The 22,623-nt window shown below is 37.2% G+C and overlaps 1 protein-coding gene across 2 annotated transcripts; it reads left to right on the top strand.

The window, feature by feature from the left end:
- Positions 1-1,411: 1,411 nt before the first annotated feature.
- On the top strand, positions 1,412-22,286 carry LOC105033994 (E3 ubiquitin protein ligase RIE1). 2 transcript variants are annotated; one of them, XM_073253826.1, is made up of 6 exons: positions 1,412-2,024; positions 10,332-10,451; positions 11,343-11,475; positions 11,574-11,732; positions 14,998-15,031; positions 21,789-22,286. In XM_073253826.1, the coding sequence occupies exons 1-6, from the start codon at positions 1,537-1,539 to the stop codon at positions 21,815-21,817; spliced, it is 963 nt and encodes a 320-aa protein (XP_073109927.1). In that variant the 5' UTR covers positions 1,412-1,536; the 3' UTR covers positions 21,818-22,286. The 2 variants fall into 2 exon arrangements, with proteins under 2 accessions (XP_073109927.1, XP_073109926.1); XM_073253825.1 differs by lacking the exon at positions 14,998-15,031.
- Positions 22,287-22,623: the final 337 nt, after the last annotated feature.

Genomic DNA, 22,623 nt, shown 5'->3' with positions numbered 1-22,623 from the left:
TTTTAATTGTACCAAAAATAGATCTTGGGTCCTCAAAGCAATAACTCAATTGGGTAGTCTAAATCTCCAATTTTTCTTACTAGAAAATGTTTTGTTGTTTTTTCATTTGTTCTTCTATGTATCTTCCAATGCTTGTTCATACATTTACCAAGTATACATTGTCATTCTTGAGGGAGGAAATGGAAAATCTCTCTCATAATGATATAGGAGAAAAGAGAACCTTCAATGTCTTATAACCTTCATTCCTTAGATTATACTAATTATTTGTGATATGTCTTACATCTGACCTCCACTAATATTATCCGTTCGACCAATAATAGCTCGCCAAATGGCCACTGTTAAAGGCACCATAAAGCCATTCAAATCCTCTTCAGCAGGCAACAATTATACATAATTAAGCCCAGCAGCATACGTAACGCATCGGTGGTTACCGAGCAATTAAGGTGCACTTATGTCTTACTCGACAGTGACATGCTCTCATTATTGCTCTTGTTCTTTATTAAATCTCCACCATTTTTCTCAAGATCCCTGCTTGACTCATACATCAGAGTGTCTTATTGGACAAATTCTGGTAATTCTTTGGTGTGGACTTTCTTTCTTGTTTTCAGATCGATCCTTAAGCATATTTCTTCATTCGAACGTAGCCACAACCGACCGTTCTCACCTGCCCATCTCTTCAGCTTGGAGCTCATCTAACCTTGATTTGATACATGATAGCATCTGAAGAGCCAAACGAGCATGCACGTGAATGACCTACTACTGTTGATGGACCAGCCGTTTTAGCTGGCCTCAACATGCTTTCCACCAGGGTTTTTTGCTGTAGCTGTAGTCTGGGACTCTGGAAGCTGGTGGCCTTTCGCGGTCCCGTTAGCCACTGTTTGAGTCTACAACCGTGAGGCCCACTGTCCTTGGTATCAACCACTAGTTACCATCATTCATGTCTTCTATCAAAAAAAAAAAAAAAATCGTTATTATCCATGTCACCAGACGATTAAACCAACAGCGCAACAGACATCCCCAATCCCTCATAAAACGCACACAGCCTTCTCCCCTAATCACTAACACCCACTTATAATGTCCACGACACGTAGGTCCCACATAAACACCAAGACTACACACCATTAGCCGAAAAGACTGTTCGCTGATACTAAATATACTGCTGAGTCCTAGGTTTGTCTAACCTAGTACCCCACCAACTCAAAATCTTAACAGAAAAATATATAGTCACAACCAACTCTACTAATATTTCGAAAAATTGCGATATTTGGTCCTCCATATCGGATGCGCTGCAGATATAAGTCGGCATCCCATCGCTGCCCAGTCCAAACACAGAAATTAGTTAACTTATTCGTGGAATTGCGAACATTCAAAAAGTTAAAAGGAAAATTCCAAGTCCCTCTCTACCGCAATCCTATCCGCAATTCCTCTCTCTCGGGGGGGGAGAGAGAGAGAGAGCGAGCAACTTCCCGAGCTCCTCACCAAAAGACAGGAAGAGAGAGGCCAAAGAAGTCCCGAGGGAGAAAGAGGGGGCGGGGGATGGAAGGAGAGGGTTCGACAGAGACAGTGTCCCCGGAGCCGCTGCTCCGGCCGTCCCGGGAGCCGGCCCGGACGAGCTGGCTGGCGGCCACTCTGGGGCAGGCGTTGGGCCAGCGGGGGTCCTCGATGCTGGTGCGCGAGACGGCCGCGCTCCAGCTGGAGGAGCGGCGCGCCGACTGGGCGTATTCACGGCCGGTGGTGGCGCTCGACATCGCGTGGAATCTGGCCTTTGTCGCCGTGTCCGTCGCCGTGCTGGGAGCCACCATCGACGAGCAGCCCAACACGCGGGTCCGGCTCTGGATCGCGGGGTACGCGGTCCAGTGCCTGGTCCACGTGGCGCTGGTCTGGACGGAGTACCGGCGGCGGAGCGCGCGGCGGCTCGGGGTGGAGGAGCGTGGCGGTGTTGAGAGGGCGCGGTCGGACTCTGATGCCGGGGACAGCGAGGAGGATGGGGAGGAGGGCGGAACGGGGAGAAGCCAGCAGTCTAGGTAGGGGCAGATTCATTTTTGAGCTAAAATTTGTTGAGCTTTTCAAGAAAGGTGTGATCTTTTGGTTCTTTATCCTGAGAGTCGGGGTTTTCAAGTTGGTGGTTAAAAGTTCAGTTATAGAAAAATTATTGTTATCTGATATTGGTTATTTCTTTTATATGAAAGTCTATGGCTGATTTCTCTTGGGTTTTCTCTTTTTCCTTTTTTTTTTTTTTTTTAATGAGATAAAGAGCTGAGATGTTATGTTAGAATTTTAGGTGGTACAAGGGAGAAATTGGTTCTTAGAGTCTAGTGTTGACCTCTGGCCTATACCAAAATAAGGGAGGTTTCAAGTAGAGAGGAAAGATTGAATTTTGTGCTCAGTTGTGCTATATGATTATTATTATTATTCTAGAAAAGGGGAAAAGGGAAAGGTGGGGCGAGGCCGGGGGGTGGGGGGGGGGGGGGTGGTGTGGGAGGTGTGGGGCTGCGGCGGCGCGGGGCGTGTGGGGTGGGGTGTTTGTGGGGGACGTTGGGGTTTGGGATGCGGGGGAGAAGGAATGGTGATGATACGGAAGCACTCAGTATTGCATGGGAATTTTTGAGTAATCAAAGTCCTCAGTAGTGATTGGGTTTTGAGGGTTGGAAATTTGGGGGATATGGTTTGATGAAATCCGATGCACAAATGGGGAGGATTTTTGATGACTGGGAGGTGGTCTGGAGTTGTATATAATGTAGGAGTTTGTAAGGAGTTGTTCATCAGGTCAACAGTCTAAGTGCTTGATATTTTGAAAGAATGGGACTCACTTCCATTTGCCCTTTATTCTCTTATTGAGGAAGAGAACTATTTTCTTAGATTAGATGTGAGGTGGCATAGGAGAGAAATATCTATATTTGAATTCAATGACTGCACCCTGTGCCCAGGTAATGGACAGAGTCTTATAGTGTTGGATGAAAGTGTATCAGATGTAGTTTGGAGCTTGAGTTACATGGTATTATTAGTTTATAGAATGATAATTTTATTTTGTATTGATGTTGTGGAGATTAAATGTTTTGGGATTTTTGATATACTTTCACAAACTAGACCCACTTCCATGATTTAAATGTTGAGGAATTATGAACAAATGTATGAGAGGAATATGCAGAGGTAAGAACGAATGAAAGGGCAAGAAGATAATATGAAGGACACTTAGCATGGTGGCAAGTTCCTTAATCCACTCAAGTCTTTTGAGCAGAAGTTTCTGCCTAAAGCTCGAGACTTGTCGTTTGATAGACAAGCTCAACATTTGTTTAAGATCCATAAATATGACTAAAACAATCTGGAAAAATCTTTAAACTAGCAGTAATTGACTGAATGTAAATCAAAGAAACTAATGCCTTAAATATTTATCATATACTGGCCATTTACTTCAACATGAAATGTTGTCCGATCTTCAGCAAAATTATGTCTAATTATGTCAATCAGATTATGTCTTGCTCTTGCTTAGAATTTGCTGAGATGACTGTGAAGAAGGTTGATCTAAACCTCTGTATTAGAAATGACTGAATAGCTTGTGTTCCCATTCTTTTCAGTTCCTGTTGATTAGGACTTTCTATGAGTTTATTAAATCTTAGTACCTGAAGCTGGAGCAGGTATGGGAGCAGATTTGGCACAGATTCGGGTCAGTGAATCTTTTAGAAAAAAATAAAAAGCAAAAACTTAGGAATCTGGTTTGGAGTGACTTTCTCAAGAGATTTCAAAGTGTGGCACCCTAGATAGAAGTCTCTGACTAGATGTTCCAAATGCAGTTATTCTGCTTCTTCTTGTTTTGTTGAAACATCTTCCTTTATGGGAAAATTGGTATTTGAGCTAGTGTTCCCTAATCAATAGTATGCTTGTTGGTATGGGAACTCGAGGCTCTGCAAAGTCTAGATAGATCACACTAAGGAGATTGAGTATGGACAAAGATCTGTTGAATTCTGGACATCCCTTATTGTTAGGAAATACTTGGAGAGGATTTTATTTTGTAATGGTTAGTTGTATGATGGGACCTTTGGGTTTGGATATATATTACTGATGCATGTAATGGATTTAAGAAAAATTGATAGTCTGATGATGTTTATGATCTGAAGGTTTCTATGAATAAACTATTTATTTTTTTAATAAAGATATTTTCTTATATATGGACATCTACTAGCCACAACGTCATCGAACAAATCCAAAGCATATGAGTTATTACTACTATAGTACTACTACTATTATTATTAGAAATATGAAATTTTTATAAATTATAAAATAATACTTTGAAAAATGTAAATATGCAAACTTAGTGAAACTTTATTTAAAGGAAATTAATCTCACGAAATCTTGAACTCCTTAGCGCAAACACTTCATTCCATTCTTGTGAACAGATATTGTGCAGACTTTCTCCTAAAATTAAAATAAGCAGGCCAGTGTGTGTTAATTAACTATTGAGACATGAGATAAAAAATGGTATAGATATTTGAGTTCCATGATGCTTTTCTTTTTTTTAAAACAATTACTGTGCATCACCGAATTCAGATTTTCTAATATCGGGTCCAATATTTCTAGGCTGCAACTTCATCTTCATAAAAAATTTTGCAGTTGTTAACATACCTATAGATGAAAGTTGAGTTAGACAATGGATATTAGCAGTTATGAAATTGATATTATGTATAACTAAAACAGATGATCTTTTGGGGTTGCTTAGGGTCAACATATCATGGCATTTCTTCTGGATCATTCCATTCTTCTAAAATCAGATTCAAATCCTTCAACTTAAAAAAGATATGGAAAAAATAAATTCAAGAAACCAAATAGCTAATCTTGATGAATAATAATTAAGTAAAAAATCTGTTAGTTTCCTTTCGTATAATAATTGAAAGTTTCAGGCATCATGCTTTGATCTATTTGTTAGGTTTACAATTTGTATGGTCATGAAACTACTTGTTTGTTATCAAAGTCCAGGATTATATTTGAGATTTCGGCATTTCATTTAATCACTTCTTTAACTTCATTTGTTCATAGAATATGCTCAACTCAAATCAACTAAGCCCTAATCCCAAACTAATTGGGGTCACCTAATTTGTTCATAGAATACAAGCACTTAATATCATATGGAGGCATTTAAATCCTAGAAAGTATGCTGACAGAAATGTTAAATTTTGTTCCTTATTTGTCTTCTGATTGATCATGTAGTTGTAGTCATCTTTTTTGAACCATAATCTTAGTGGCAGTTTCAGGTTATATTGGAGGAAAAAAAAAAAACTATATCCATACCTGAGCCATCTATACTTGGATTGGAAATATAGACCTGTTCCTAGGCTGCTGAGTTAATAAAGTCTTTTTTTTCTTGTCAGACATCCACTTAAAAAAGGAGAAGAAAATAGGAACAGTGAGAGGAATCTAAGGTAGGCATTCAAATACAATGAGAGAGAAAGCAGAGAAAATTAATTTGGAGAAGAGAATGTCATAAATTCTGAATGCATTATCCTTGCCACTTTTCTCTTGGATACTTTTTTTGTTTTTTTCTTAACCATGAACTGCTCAACCTTTGTAATCATGCACACCAAACCTTGACGAGTCCATAACCTACAACACTATTGTCACTATTCTAGGGATTTTAGGGCTGTGTTTTAAGGGCTTGTCCAATCCATGGTGACTCATTAAGTCTGGGGTCTAAATGTGAACCTCACTCAGTGATAATTGACTTGATTTTAGGTAACCTAAACCCAAGATTTTAGGTTCTGAAAGGATGGATGGCATCCCGGCCGTCCTGTCCCAGCCCATTCCTATGAGAAAATAGGATCAGGATGGGTCAAAACTCTAAAACCCATCCATGTGGGGGAAGAAGAAGAAAGAGGAAAGAAATAAAAGAAAGGAGAGATGAAGAAAAGGAAAAGGTGGAAGGAAAGAAAGAACAGGAGAAAAAAAGAAAGAAAGGAAAGAAGGAAGAAAGGAAAGAGAAAGAAGAAGAAAAAGGGAAAAAGAAATCAAAGAAGGGATAAGAAAAAGAAAAAAATGGAAAGAAATGAAGGTAGAAGAAAAGAAGGAAAGAAAGGAAAGAAAAAAGAAAAAGAAGGAAAGAAAAAGATAAAAAAGAAAAAAGAAAGTTAAGAAGAAGGAGAGAGAGACAGAGAATATCTACTTGAATGTATGATCAGGAATGTTGCTGGGATGGGGTGGGGCAGCAGCGCATCTCATTTCATGGAGAAATCGGGACATCTTCATCTCACAAGGTTTAAAACCTTATCTACACCTAATCCAATTACAAAAGCCTTAAAGCCGTTAAATTTGGATAGGTTTTGTAGAGGTTAGAAATTGCCAAGGCTAACTAGAAGATATTTGATTTTATGTTATTGTTAAACTATTTATGTGCAATACTTTCTTGATAAGATATTGGATCTAAACACATTAACAATCATTTACAATGTTCTTAAAAACTGTGGGCAGCAAAGAGGCGGCCTGGGGCTTGCCTAGCACCTAGGTGCTAGGTGGGTGCCTTGGTTGGCACACTAGAGTTGAGGTGGCCCAACAATAATAAGTTAATACTAAATAATATGAAGGGAGAAACCTGAAGATATAGCTATAGTATAATAATGAAAATAACTTATCAAATAAGATGTATTAAGTCAACAGTCACTATCAAACTGGCACCATCCAATGCTAAGTTACAAATTAATCTGATTATACATACTTATACATACTCAAACATGACGCAAAATGCTTAGATAGGTGCCTAGATGGCTCTGCCTAAGCAGACCATCTAGGCGGTCATCTTTTCTAAAACCATGTTCATTTGGTTAAATGACAATGGAAGTACTTTTGTGTGGAGTTGTAAAAGATGCATATGCGCACTGTAAATGTAACTTGATGCAAGTTTTAGATTATATTTTTACAACACATTCATAATGTTTCTTCTAATATTTCTATGGAAAATTGTTATTTCCATGCATCTTCAAATTAATTATTTTCATCTTTTGAATCTTATATATTGTCAGAAGGCATTGATATAAATACTAGAACATTTGAATGAAATTCAATATATCAAAATTCAGAAAAATATGACCAAATACGTGATGATTAAAGAAAGACATATTGGAATGAAAAAAGCAATTAATGTATGGGGGCCGAAATAGGCTTTCTTTGAATTTGGGGTCTTATATATTAGAGATCAATACAATTAACTAAGTGATTATGTTCAAATGCAGAATTTCCAAAACTACAAGGGGAAGTTGATTTTGCGTTTTATGATTGTAAATTGTAGTCATATCAAACAGATAAAACACTATTCTTAATCCATTGTTGTCAAACTTTTGAACCATTATTGCACAAAAAGGTAGGTATTCATACTCCATTTACTTAATCACTGTTTGTTCAGGAGTTGAATTTATTGGTTTTATATTTCATATTTATGTTTTAGGGCTTTCAGGTGGGGATTTCCCCTCTTTTTCTAAAAAAAAAAAGAAAAGAAAAGAAAAAAGATTTTATATTTCATGCTTTACTTGAAAAGATTTTATGTTAGAAGAAATATGGTTATCTGGAAAAAGGCACCACAATTTATTGATCCAACATATACGACAGAAATAATTATTGCTAAATTTAGTCATTGACATTATTTTTTAATATTTTCATGGCAAGTATCAGTTGTCTATCATGCACCTTGTCTTTCATTTGTAGCTAAAGAAGGGCCCTGAAAAGCTACTTATGAAGAAAAAATTATGACCTTGAAATCTGGACCTTATATAAACACAATTTTTTTGACGTTTGGAAAAGCTGCTGCATTCTGTGAATGCAATTACAAATGAGGAAATTTGTTATATTTATATGTTTATATATTTATTTGTCTACTAACTAGTTATTATTTAAGATGTTTTTCTACTCAACTGAGCCTTAATACCAAACTATTTAACACATTTCATTTCCTTGTTTTTATTTATAAGTGCCAATATATCTATGCAATGACCTTTTTGTGTAGGTTTAATTAGGTTATGATATTAATTGAAGTACTTGGTTTGTTTTTTTTTTTTAAAAAATGTTCAATGTAAATAGAGTTTATGTTATGTTTGGTTTGCCACTTTATCTTTTTTTTTTTTTTTTGATGTGTTATTCTCAAATTTGACAATATTTTTGATAATGTAATTTAATATTATGTTATAAAATTTTTATGCCTTTAATATTTGGATGCAAGTGCTTTTGTTCAATTAAATGATTGTGTGAGGCCATCTGGTGATTTCCATTTATAATAAAAATTGTTTACTTAAAAGAAAGTCAAAGATAGTTCATCTCTAATCTTGTTAATGAATAAATTTGCCATTATTTGTGGAATTCCATTGACACTTAAGATATTTTCTAGTATAGTTTGTTGTCATCTGGTTAGAATGATTACTAATGCTTTGTGCCTGTGGCATGCATGCTCTTGGTATGATTGTTTACCATACCTCAAATTCTTTGTGTCCCTATGTAGCAGTTTCCCATTGAGAAGTTCCACATGATGAATAGTGTTTTGGTTTTGGAGGATAGGTGGTTTATATAAAGGCCTCTTTACCCTACTAAGGCTTTTCTTTTAGAAGCTCAGACAATTATCGTTTTTTCTTTTGGATGAGTTCTAATATTTGTGCCAACCAAGTGACTAATATAAAACTTTGGAAAATCTGGAATAGCTGATCTTTTCAGCAACCTCAATACAAATCATATTAAATTTCTTGACCTAAGGCCTCAAAGGACAAGTTGGTGGAGGTCTAAAGAGAAGGCAATGTAACGATCATGATTTCATCACGCACATGCTTTTTATTCTTCCTATATGGGTTCCCACATTTTCTATGTAGCTTGAGGCAAACTGTATAATAATCTGATGCAACACATTTTCTTAATGTGGCCTCTCACAAATAGAGCATGCCTCTTTATTATAAATATCTTGCTTTGTACGTATGAAATTAAGTCATCTTGCTCCTTGAGATTTAATTAGCAAAGCCTGGAATGTATTCTCCTGATTTAGAACTTATGAGTAACTCTTTCTTCCTGAATGAAACATAGATGCATGCATAAAACCAAAGAAAGGAAAAGATTGCTTGCCATCATGCCTTGAGTGTAATCATTCAAGCATGAGCACAATCCTGTAATTGCTTTTAAGGCTTGGGCCTGTCATAGCCCAAACATGACTAGTTTTGCTTCCTTTTCTTATTTTCTTGTTTTGAGGCTGACTAGTTTTGCTACCTTTTCTTATTTTCTTGTTTTGAGGCCATTTATAATCAGAAAATTTGCTCATTATCAGTGATATAACAGGCTAATCTGTATAAGTTCATTTATCAGACGAGATAGAAGATGTATATTTTTCAATCTATGGGAATCTATAAATATTTTATATTTGAAGATATAAAAAAATATTGTTAAGTTATTTGGCTCTATAAGAACTGTTTGTACTTTTGAATAATATCACAGAAAGATATTATTAAGTTGCTCATCAAGCTAACCCCAATATTAGTTAAGCTCAGCCCAGTCTGAAAGATTGATTGGGACTGACTTTATAATCTTTTGGAAGAGAAATCATATGTACCCATTTGTCACCTTATTTACTGCAATCTATTGATCTTACAGGGAACAATGAATAAATCATGCAGTTGGAATAAAAAAAGTCCTAGATCAATTTAGTTTCAACTCCCCCCCCCCCTCTCTCTCTCTCATGCGCGCACACAAAGGGAGTGGTTTGGGAAAGAGAAACAGCAAGCAAATTCACCAGATTGATGTAATTGAGTTTGGGTGGATTTAATTTTGTATGCAATTAATTTTGTGATGGCACATGCTGATCATTTTTGCAGCATATGTTATGCAACATGGAAATATGGGACTGACCATTTATTAAAATAGGCTATTATGCAACCTTTACTATATTATTGTGTCAATAATCATGCATAACACAAAATGATGCTCGAGTTATTGGCATGTAGAAACAATTTGTTTGACATGTCAGTGATGAATTTTGTTACATCTTACAGTGATTTGCTGCAATATGTGGTGTCGTGTTGTTTGATAAACTCAACATTGCCCTTGTGGCATTTAAAATCTGAGTAAAATAATATGTTGATATGTATGATGTAATCATTTCATGAATTGTTTAGGTCTTTTCCCTTGGAAGAGAATGCTGTACTTGTATTCTCTATATCAATTAACAAAAGAGAGTAAATCTCTCTGGAATCTCAGTCAACCCATTCAACATTTTTTTTCTTCTTGTTTGAGCAAAATATTTTAGGCTTTATGTGTTTCAAATATATATTAATTCTTTGCCTTTGAAAAATATAATTCTAATGAGTGATGGTGATTGGTGCCAGTGCTGCAAAACGATGTGAATCTCTTAATACCATGGCATCATTTTTGTGGTGGATTATTGGCTTCTATTGGGTGGTTTCTGGTGGTGAAAGTCTCTTGCAAAATGCTCCAAGGCTTTACTGGTAAGCTTAATGTTTATCTTGAAAAATCCCTTTTTCCCTTTTTTGAGATACCAATTATCTAGTTTAATTTTTATGCACCAATAATCACCAATATCGTAAGCTTTTAGGATGTCCACTGACCATCAGCTAGGATTCTGGTCCTGAGCCCTACAGCCTGGTGACTGAAGAAATTGACACCTCCTAGCAGCCATTATTGAGAGACCACCCTCTCAAGATTGTTTTATGATGCTTATTTAGCTTTTGGATCAGAAACCTGCTAAATCTTCGTATAGCGTGCTAAGTTTCCTAAAAGTTTAAAGTTTCTCAATGTTTCTTATATATTTTATTTGGGATGGTAATTAAGTTTTTTTGAAGTTTTTATATGATAATGACCATTTTTTCGTTCTTTCCCCAGAATGACCTATATGGGGGTCACATTTTTGATGAATTTTTATTAAGTACAAAGATTAAATATATTTTCTCACTCTCTATTTATGCTGAATTTTGGATGTTGATGGCAGCACCAAATTTCCTTCTGTTGAAATAAGCGAGCCCAATAAGTTGTATCCGCTTATTCTTACAATTCCCCCTATCAATAATTAATTTTAATTGAATTGAAGATTTTTTTTTTTTTTAATCTTTCATATATGATCAAGATGCTGATCATCACCTAAATGAAAAGGCAACTAAATGCCACAATTCAATCACCTACACCTTCCGCTCTGCGCCTCCCCTCCACGCGCCCCTCTCACGCCCCCGCCCCCGAACCCACCCAAAGTTTTGTTTTCATCAATGAATTTTCTGGCTTTTGAATGCAGCCAATAGGGCTTGATTGCCTTTCAAAAACAGTCGGTTTTTTGCATATGCAATTACTTCCTAACAGTCTACCTTTTTTCACCACGACTTTCACAGGTTGACCGTAGTTTTCCTAGCGTTTGATGTCTTCTTTGCCATCTTTTGTGTGGCTTTGGCCTGTATTATTGGGATTGCACTTTGCTGTTGCTTGCCGTGCATTATTGCAATTCTTTATGCTGTGGCAGGCCAGGTAAGAGTTGGAGGATTTGATAGTCAACAAATAAAGAAGTGATTCGAAAGAGCTCATGGTGGCTACTTATTTTCATTTATTTTGTTGTGAATAAACAGCAAGGTGCATCAGATGCTGATATTAGCATTCTTCAGAGATATAGATATGCTGAGCCTTGTGTCAATGGGCCAAAGACAACTGAAGAAGGATTAATGGTTCCAATTGTAAATAACAGTGGAATTTCAACAAGTGAACGTGTTTTGCTACATGAGGATGCGGTAAGGCTTCATGTCTTTCATAATATTTCTTTGTTCTACCATGTTACATGGAAGTTTAGGCCAAAATTCTCATTTGACATGTTTCTATTGGTATCTTGTTTGTCGTATTTCTATTTCTTGTTAGTAACTCGTTTAAAGACCTTTACAAGTATTTTCTTGGTATTGAGGCTCAGTAACCCCTGCAACATGAATCTTTTTTTTTTCTCCTCTTGTGAAACTCTGGTGGTACCATCTACCACTTCTTGAAGCTCAATTTGGTACTTGTGTTACAAAAGCTTCTGTTGGTAGCGACTTTGAATATTTATGTATTTCCCAAACTTTCGAAAACATAGTGTTAGGTTTTCAAATTAGACATGGATGAGAAACATTACATTAGCAAGATTGTTCTTTCCCTTGTGTTGTTCTTATTGTGTTACAAGGGATCTTTTATATGAAACCCTGTGCTTTCATGATTTATTGTAGACTCCCATTATATTATTCCCTACAAAATGCTTATGTCTTAATTCTTTAACAATGTCCACCCAATTACTGTATAACAACTGCTTTCCGTCATTAATGATTTTGCCACAACTCATGCCCTGCCACTTCTCCTCCCTGCTTTTCTTTGCTCTAACCCAGGAGACCAAACCATCCTGCTGCTTTCCTTCCCTTCCTTGCTATGTGACTGAAACCATGATCCAAGTTCATATATGCAGATTAGAAGAAAGGAGATTGGTAGGGAAAGTCATTGATTGTTCTTTTTTAATTTTCTTTTCCTTTTTTTTTAATAAAGGGAAAGGTATTAATCAAAGGCATGGATTTGCAGTTAAAGGCAACTCTGAGAATGAAGAGCCCAAGATCCAATAGGTTGCTTCAATGTTTTATTCAGTGATTTGCAGTTCCATGCTTTTCCCTTTCCAATTCCTGTGTCCTAGATAAGAACTGTTCCATATTGACAGGCTTTTTCATATCACTTTCTTCTATATACCAGCATGTGTGGTTAATATTCATCAATGATCTGAATTGATTTCCATCATACTCAATTTCAACTTCATGATCAATTCAGCACTTTTATAAGAAGGATCATAGCTTGGTTCTGAAACAAATTGATTTAACTGCATGAGATCATATTTTGATTCTATGCATGACTGCTTCCAGCGCTGTGGAAAGGTGGAGTCAGTAAAGAGCATAGTCCATGAAGTGTTTTTGTTGCTACTGACTGGAAGAGTCCATTATGATAGTTGATGGCTTGATGAATTTGGACTTAAAAGGGAAGTGAGAAAGAGAGGAGAAAAAGTATTGGAGCTTTTTGGTCATCCAAAGCACTGCCCCATTTATCTCCCCTTCTCTCTTTTTCCCTAGTTACATTGACATATGGAGAATAAGGATATGGGTGATGAGACAAGAAGGGGTCGGGAATGGGTGGGAGGTCTGAGTGCTGGTGCTTTCTCCTTCAATTAGATAAAACAGGTGAGATTGGGTGTGTGAGAGCAGGCAGTCTCACGTTGTCACAAAATCAGAGGGAGAAGTCAGTAATCACATGACGGCTGGATGGTTTCAGTCATTAGTTGTGATGGATTAGAGACAGGAGGATAATAATCCCATGACTAATCGCTAGGCTGATTTGGAGGAAACGAAAAGGTAAGGAGTTTTCTGAAAAATCCTAAAAGCATGAGGGGGTTGTATAAGAATTATCCTTTTTTGAAGTAATTTCTATGAGATGATGTTGTGGTTCCTTGATCAGCCAAGGTATTCCCATAAATGACTACATTTCCCATGAGTATCTCACATGACCTTTAAGCCCTTCCTGCATCAATTTTATGTAAAGCATCCTCTACTTATATTGACCTTCAATTTGTATTTTCCTCTTCTATTTCTTAACATTTGGATCCTCTTGAATGTATACTCTTAGCATTGTCATTTGTTAGTCTTTGTTTATTCTTCATGTTTAACTGTCTGTATAGACACTCTTTGTATTATATTTAAATAAACAGCCCATTGAATGTCCTGTGATTAGCTTTCTTCCTTTTCTTTTTTCAGTGGTTCCACCATTTGCATCATGGTGGTATGTTTGTTGTTTGACTAGGACAACCTTGTGCTTCCCTGGGTTTGTCTTCATTATGATTTAAAGAATTAATATCCTCCAAAGAAAAATGGAAACTCATACAAGTATAGAGCAAATTAGCTACTTAAAGGAAGAGAACCAACGACATGTGCATAGATGGACTAGTACTCATCAATCTCTTTACAATGGGTGGCTACCTATCTGCTAGCTTCATACTTTAGACAATCAAAATCTAGTGGGGTATAATTTTTTTCTTTAAATATCAGTATTGTCTTTCCAACCAATAATTTTATTACAGGGTCTGTGATAAGCTGTTCAAAAAAATAATGGTCTGATTTTACTGTAGTTGGGGGTGTTTTTGGTTGACTAGATCATGTTTTTCCAAAAGAAGAGGGAACCTATGATACTTGCACCTCTAGAGACGGTATAAAAGTTTTGGCACGCTTGAGAACCCATTGAGCTAACAATAGGGTTTACAATTTGATCCTGTCAGCAGGGTTTAAAGTTATTTATTTTCCTTTTTTAAAGGAATCACCTAGGCTTTTCTTAGGCAACTGCAAATCAATCACCTAGGCTTTTCTTAGGCAACTGCAAACCAATCTCTCTCTGCATAATGAATAGTTGGCCAGCATACTCGTCAATTAAAAACTAAGGTCTCAGGGACTCGAAGTTTATTTTCAACTACCTTACCTAGAGAAGGACATTAATAGGATGCTTGAGAACCAGCCTCTTGATTGCTGTTTTTCATCTTCATTTATGAGAGAATGGGTAATTCCATGATACCCTACAAGATCTAAAATTTTGTTTCTGGAGCATGCTATTGCTTATTATCATGGCATTTGATTTTGTTTTCCTCTTTATCATATGAAATTATCTGATACCATAAAGTGTTATTTTAAAGAATCAAAATTATGAAAAAGTCAAATTATTAGGGACATATTAAATAAGGAAACAGATATCTAAGGTTGTTTAGTCAAGTGATTTTAGTGTGAATGTAACATGTTTCCAACTATATTAAATTAGACTTTAAATTTATATGTAACTTCATGAGGGAGTACAGCATATATGAAATCCTTATCTGTGCTACTTGTCTAAAACATATGATGGTTGTAATAAGGCTCACCTATTTAAGTATATTTATAAATATTTATAGATCTTTTTCCTATTTTTCAACTTAAATTCAAACTGATTTCCATCTTTTATTCTGTTTGCTTTATTTAGCTGAATGGATTCACCCAAACCTGGCTTAAAGGAGGTCAAAACAGTCTGTATCCATCTTGGAATCGCATTTCAAATAGGTTTCTTTGAATTTTAAGTTTGTACTTATCAGCTGCATCTTTCCAAGAGGTTTGAGTAATCAAGCAAAAGATGAAGATAGATGATGCCTCTTGCTTTTCTTTCCAGAACAAAATTTGTAAAATATAATCAAACACATAGAGATTATTATTCTAGTCATCTTGTAAGTAATGATGCTATGCTCACAAACCTATCAAATGCTAAACAAAGATTGACAAGTAGTCAGAATAATGAAAACTGTCACAAATCTTCTGCTAGGAAGTTCATCATGATGGCTATTTTCTTGCTTAGTCTAGTGGTGGAATAATTAGGGTCACTTGAAAATCTACTTGTTGTGCAGGACCAACTTAGTCATCCAAACACTTAAAACTTGATAATAAAATTCACACTTGTTACCTAGTCATTAAACTTGGGTCCTTTGAAAAGAAGTGTAGAAGCAGTACCAAATAATGACTATCATGGGTAACCATGATTTGAATTAACCAAAGCATCCCGCAGCTTTCCTTCCATTCCTTGCTATGTGACTGAAACCATAATCCAAGGTCATATGTGCAGATTAAAAGAAAGGACATTGGTAGGGAAAGGCATTGATTGTTCTTCTCTATTTTTTTTTTTTTTTTATTTAGAATAAAGGGAAAAGTATTAATCAAAGGCATGGACATGCAAAACAAAAAAGGAGCCAGAAGTCAAGGGCTACATACAAAGAACGGGTCCCATCCCATACAATGACAAGATAGAAGACAATAGACAAAGAATTAATACCCGCTACAGAAAAATGGAAACTTATACAAGAACTGACACTAGCCACTTAAAAGAAGAGAACCCCAGACGTGTACATAAATGGACTAGTGGTCATCAATCTCTGTACAATGGGTAGCTACCAACCTGCTAGCTCCATAGCCTAGACAATCGAAATCAAGCAGGTTGGATTTTTTTTTTTTTGGAAATATTAGTATTTTCTTTCCAACCAATAATTTTAGCAAAATGTCTGTGATAAGATGTTAAAAAATGATGGCCTGTTTACTGTAGTTGAGCGTGTCTTTGGTTTCAATTAGATCATGTTTCTCCAAAAGAAGGGGAAAACCTAAAATACTCGCACTGCTGGACATGGTATAAAAATTTTGGCATGCTTGAGAACCTGTTGAGCTAACAAGAGGATTTACAATTTGATCCTGTCAACAGTGTTTAAGGGTCTTTTTATCCCCTTTTCTTAAATCCATCTTCTAGGCTTTTCTTAGGCAACTGCAATCAATCACTGTGTAATGAACAGTTGGCCTGCACACTTATCATTTAAAAACCCTAAGGTCTCAGGGACTTGTTCAGCTACCTTTCCTAGAAAAGGACACTAATAGGATGCTTGAGATTAGCTCATGATTGCTGCTTTCTGCAGCTCCATTTTTAAACTATTTTCATGAGAGGAGGTGGTAAAACCACAGCATTGAACCTCATTTACGAGGTCTAAAAATTTTTGTTTGTGGAGCATGCTATTGCTTATCATCATGACATATTATTTCGTTTTCCTTTGTATCATATGAAATTATCTGATACCATAAATTGTTATTTTAAAGATACAAAATTAGGAAAAGTCTAATTATTATGAACATGCTAGATAAGGAAACAGCAATCCAAGGGTATTTATTTGAGTGATTTTGGTAGAAGTGCAATATTTTCCATTTATGTTAGTACTAAATTAGAATTTAGTATTAAATTAGACATCAAACTAATATATGCATCTTCATAAGGTAGTACAGCATATGTGAAATCCATACCTATGTTACTTGTGTAAAACATATTATGGAGGCTCATCTATTGAATTATATTTATAAAAATTTACTGATCTTTTTCTATTTTGCAACTATTCTAACAATTTCTATCTATTATTTTTTATGTTTTATTTAGCTGAATGGATTTACCCTGGCCAGGCATTGAGGAGGTTGAGACAGTTTGTATCCATCTCAACATTGCATTTCAAATTGCCCAGTAGGGTTCATCGAACCAGATAGTTTGGGGCATGTCGAACCATGCTGGCGGCTAACCGATGCGGTTCGGGAGTCCGATTTGGAACACTGGTGAAAACGGAATGAGGGAGAAGGAAAGAGAGGAAGAGAGGTAGGGAGGAAAGAAGAGGGAAAGGCCGACGGTGGCCTGTTGAGGCTGCTGGAGGGCCGCCAAGCCTTCAGATCTCTATGGTCCTCCGCAAGAGAAACTGAAAAGAGAGAGAGAGATAGAAAGCGAGGAGAAGGGAGGGGAGAGGAGGGAGAGGCCGCTGGAGGGCTGACAGGTGGCTGTCGGGCGGCCCAAAATCCCTCATGGTTGTCGTGGGTTTGCAATAAGGGCTTCGTCCCTATTTTGTCGGCTTTTTTAAAAAAATCCGATCCTCAGTGAAGCCGGCAATGGGTTTGCTGGCTTCACTCAGCACCCATTGCTAGCTTCATTCAGCTTCACTTAAGTAGCAATGAGTTGCTAGTTTCACTGTGTATCGGATTTTTAAAAAAATCTGACGAAATAGGGGCTCCGTTTCTGTTTCAAATTCGCAACAGCCATAGGGGGGGTTGGGCCATCCGATGGCCCTTCAATGGCCTTTCTGTTGCCATCCCTTATCTCCTATCCCCTCTCTTCCCCTCTCTCTGTCTCTCTTTTCTCTGTTTCTCTCACGGAGCCTGGGAGGCCTTAGTGGCCCTTCGGTGGCCATTGCAGGCATCTCTGTTGACCTCCTGTTTCTTCCCTCTCTCCCCCCTCTCTCTCTCTTTTCCTCCCTGGTTTATGCCCTACTTTCATATCAGTTCGGGCTTAATACGTTCCAGTATGGGGGTATACTGACTCGTACCACTGGCCTGCCGGCATAGGATCCAATTCCGAGTTAGCGATCCTGGTTTTCAAGCGAAGAAATAATTAGATTTTTTGAATTCTAAATATGCATAGATCAACTGCATTGTTCCACAAGGTTTGAGTAATCAAGCAAAAGATGAAGATATATGAGGTCTCTTGCTTCACTTTCCAAGGAGCAAAATTTGTGAAACTATAATCAAGTACATAGGGATTATTCTTGTCATCACCTTGAAAGTAAAGATGCTATTCTTGCAAGCCTACCAAATGCTAAACAAAGATTGCCATGAGTAATAAGAATAATGAAAACTATTGAAGATCTTCTGCTAGGAAATTCTCCATGATGACTATATTCTTGCTTAATCTAGTGGTGGAATAATTCTAGTTGCTTGGAAATCTATATGTCATGCATGGACAACTAAATCATTAAAACACTTAAAATAGATAATAAAAATCATACAGATTTCCTAGTCATTAAACTTGTGTCCTCTGAAAAGTTATGTAAAAGCAATATTAAATAATGATTATGATGGGTAACAATGATTGAATTAACCTAATTGTTTTAAGGGTTTTGCCATGGTACTCCTTTATAATATTTTATTATAAAGGATATTTAAGGAATTAGACCACCATCAGGTCCACCACTCTCCTTTTCTTATATTTTATTATTTCTTCTAAAAATAATATTTTATTATTTTTTCTAAAAATAATAATTTATTATTTTTTAACCCTATGTAATTTTCTTCTTACCACCCATCTCCCCACCATTGCCTGCCGCCACCCCCCTTCACCCACATCTCCTGCACTCGGGCCACTTATCGAGTTTCAGGCTGTCAGAATTGGAATTAGAGGGTGGTCGGATTTGGAGGAGGCAGTCAAGATGGGGTGGAGAGAGGTGGCCACAATGGTGTGATCAAAGTGGTGGGGGAGGGGTGGGACTTGATCGGAGGTAGTCGAGATGGCACAGCAATCGGAGGCAAAGGAGAAAAGAAGAGGGCTGGGCAGGGCTTGATCACACTGGCCGATGAAGGAGGTGGTGTGGGGTGGGGCTTGATCACCGACCAGAGATCGAGGAGGCGGCGAGGAAGAAGCGGTTGTAGCTGTCGGAGGAGAAAAAGGAGCGGAGGTGGGTGGGGCTTGATCGCCGATCAGAGATCGAGAAGGAGGTGGGCAGGGCTTGATCACACTAGCCGACGAAGGAGGTGGTGTGGGGTGGGGCTTGATCACCGACCAGAGATCGAGAAGGAGGCGGCGAGGAAGAAGCGATTGTAGCTATCGGAGGAGAAAAAGGAGCAGAGGTGGGTGAAGCTTGATCACCGGTCGGAGATCGAGGAGGTAGTTGAGGCAACGGGGGAGGGGTGGGGCTTGATCGGTGGTAGTCGAAGCGGTGAGGGGATAGGAGGCCATGGCGGTCGGAGGCGAAGGAGAAAAAATTGGGAAGGAAAGGGAAAGAACGAAGGAGAAGCGGCTTCCAAAATAAGCAATTTCCAAAAATACCCCTAAATTTCTAATTATTTGCTGCATCTAGTCAACTTTTCATTTTCAAATCACCTCCACAATTTGAATTATTTACCACACTAGCCACACAAATGGCTGGTTACAACTGATTGTGGATGGACAACTCAGTGCCGTCTATCCTGAATTGGATGGTTAGGAAAAGACTAACAATAAGAAGACTAAAAAGGGCTTTGGAGCACCGTGGCAAAACCTTTGTTTTAATGCTAGAAACACGAAATTGTTAACCATATAGGCTATCAATATAGATAATTAATGTAAAAAAAGAACGAAGTAGAGGAGCATATATGTGGATTTTGCTGATCTAGATAGAGCAAATGAGTACCAAGTGAAGTTAGAAAGAGGCTCAATTGAGATTAATACAGGCATATCTTGGACTTTGACATTTGGTATTCATGTTAAGAGTTTGGATGTGGTTCTGTCACATTTACTGCTCACATAAAGTCAAGTTTTGCTGGCAGAGGAGAATGATCCAATAAATCAATTTGTTAAATTGGGCACCCAAACTGCAGCCAATATTCATATTTGATTTGAATATTCTTATATATGTGATTCATCAAACAAAGAATGTTCAAGCTTCAGATTTTGACATATTGGTGTATGAGACATAATTTAATCTAACATGTACTCATGGAGGTTCTTAGCTGTAATTGTGTATTTCTATTACAAGAATGACTTTATGAGGTTTAATTGGCTTTACAATTTTAGACCTATAGTTCAAGCATTTATTTTGAAGGCTGAAAAATGCCAATGAAGGTCAGACATGTCTAAGAGCTTGTGGTGGATATGAGCCAAGCTCTAGTAGGTTCCGCATGGTGTCTCGTGGGTTCGACGGTTTGGACCTGGCTCTGTCTGAGACCATATGGGTGGGGGCAGTCAACCCTGTCTTTACACAGCCATTTCTGTTTGTAAATCATGTGATCATCTTTGTAACTTTAATCTTGAGCTCAGGCATTTCTGAGAGGCTGAAAAACACCAATTAATGTCAAGCTTGATTAAGAGCTTGTTGTAGAGAGGCAAGGTCCAATATGATCAACTTTGTGTCTGGTATGGCCGTCAATTAAAATGTTCATTCTGGCCAGTGAAGCTGTTATCTTATCAGGCATTTAGCTGTATGTGATCTTGATCCTACAAGCAATGAATCTTGAGCTTCCTTTTCCATGTTGTGAACTTTGTCCAGGGCTTATAATTTCAATTTAAAATCTATTGAATCACTGTAGGTGCAAATGTAGATGATGATAGACTTCAGCAATGAATTTTTGTGTCAAGTCACTTGATTTTTTTTTGTTTTTCCGATTAAACATTTATTGTTCACTATCCCAGAAGTTGGCCATCAGAGTTCAGTTGTATAGATGTAGATTAGATTGGAAATTTGGCTGGGAGGTTGTAGTCTTTCAGAGACTGGTCACTTTATCCCAATCTATCCCTTCAAATTTCGGACTTTTGTTAAGTTACTGAGAAGACAATCTGTCTTTTTTTTTCTTTCAAGAAGCAACTCTTTTGTTGTTTCTTACAGGAGAAATGTGTAATAAAGAAAGAATCAAAGTACCCATACCTGTGGGAGTACCTTATTAGTATGGTATGGTATGAAACCAGCATGCTTCTTAGTGCTGGCACAGCAAAAACAGGATGATGTACCACACATTTAGTGGTACCTTGCTAGTACAGTGCTTTATGGCTGGTATGGACCAGTAGGCACTGCTACTTGACTCTTTGATTAGGGAGACATGTAGATGTTAATTGGCGCTCACATAGGATTCTCCATCTTGTCAAGTACAATTCATGGTAACTTGATTATGACTTTGTTAATCTACAGCTTTCTTGCAAGTCAAACCAGGATACTTATGTCCATTTGGCAAACTTCAGGGATTATCCCTTATTTCTGTATTAATCATATGCCACGAATATATTTCATATCTGAAGTTTCTTACACTGATCATGTGCTGCAGTTTTTAATTTACTAACCTGCATTGCTAATTGGCCAACTTTACTATAAAACATTCTGATTTTTGCCCCTTCTGGACAATTTTTCTTGTATTGGAGCATATTTTGTGGCCTCTTGCACTTTGTATAACCATCTACACCTTTTCAGTTTTGTTATTATTTAATTATAGTCATGTGTCTATAAGTTCATAATGTGTACTTCAGGAGCTGTTAGGACTAATGTGTGACAGATGATCATGTATTTGAACCTCAAATCCTATCATCTCGCAAATTCTACTAACAACAATGTAGTTTTGCTTGAATGAGATTACTATTGTGGTGCGGATTTCGGCAATCCTCGCGAAGGATAGGATATTCTATTATCTCTGTTACATTTGAAACAGTGTGATTTCAGTCGGATTTTGATGTGTCTGATACCCCTCCCCTTTTAGGAGTGCTGTGTTTGTCTGATGCCATATGAAGATGGAACCGAACTCCATGCACTTCCATGCAACCATCATTTCCATTCCACGTGCATTATCAAATGGCTTCGGATCAATGCAACCTGCCCACTTTGCAAGTACAACATTCTCAAGGGCAGTGATATTCTGTGAAGAACTAAAATCAACCTGACCTGTTTGACTGTCTCTTCTTGTTTGTGTATAAAGATTGCCAAAGAATGAAGTGCAGTTTTTGCAGATGCAGTCATGGTGCCAAAAATTGACTGGTGGTGTATGGACTTCACATTAGCTTGGCATGGTGAGCTAATACTTCAAAATAGATTGCTCGAGTGTCATAAGAAAATTACTTGATGTGGATGAATGTTTGGTGTAGCTAGTTTGATTGAAGATCTAACTGTGGCTTGGCTTAACATTGTTGTAAATATTAGTCTTGTAACAGCTTTTGGTTTTTCTGTTACACGAGATCAGAAATTTTCTATTTCAGCAACATTTTCTGTATCAGCTTTAAAGTTCTTCATACTTGCTAATATCATTTTGACATTTCAAGCCTTTGATAAAAGTATCACCGAGGTTATGGCAACCGTCAATATTTAAACTGCTGGCTTTTGTAGCATCAGATTTCTCAAAAAAAAAAAGGAAAAGCTATTTGTCTTTTTTTTTGGTAAGAAAAGCTATTTGTCTTCAGTTGATTCATTTTGTTAGGAATGGAGTTGCTCTGAGAGTACAAAAAAAAGGAACCGTTTAATGATCCTTGGTATGTTAACGCACATGCTAGTTGCCCTGACACTCAGAAAATGTTCCCTTAGCTGCAGCACCATCTTGTCAC

Source organism: Elaeis guineensis, chromosome 3 (genome assembly GCF_000442705.2).
Source record: "Elaeis guineensis isolate ETL-2024a chromosome 3, EG11, whole genome shotgun sequence".
NCBI classification, from domain to species: Eukaryota; Viridiplantae; Streptophyta; class Magnoliopsida; order Arecales; family Arecaceae; genus Elaeis; species Elaeis guineensis.
This window is presented reverse-complemented; position numbering and strand designations above follow the sequence as displayed.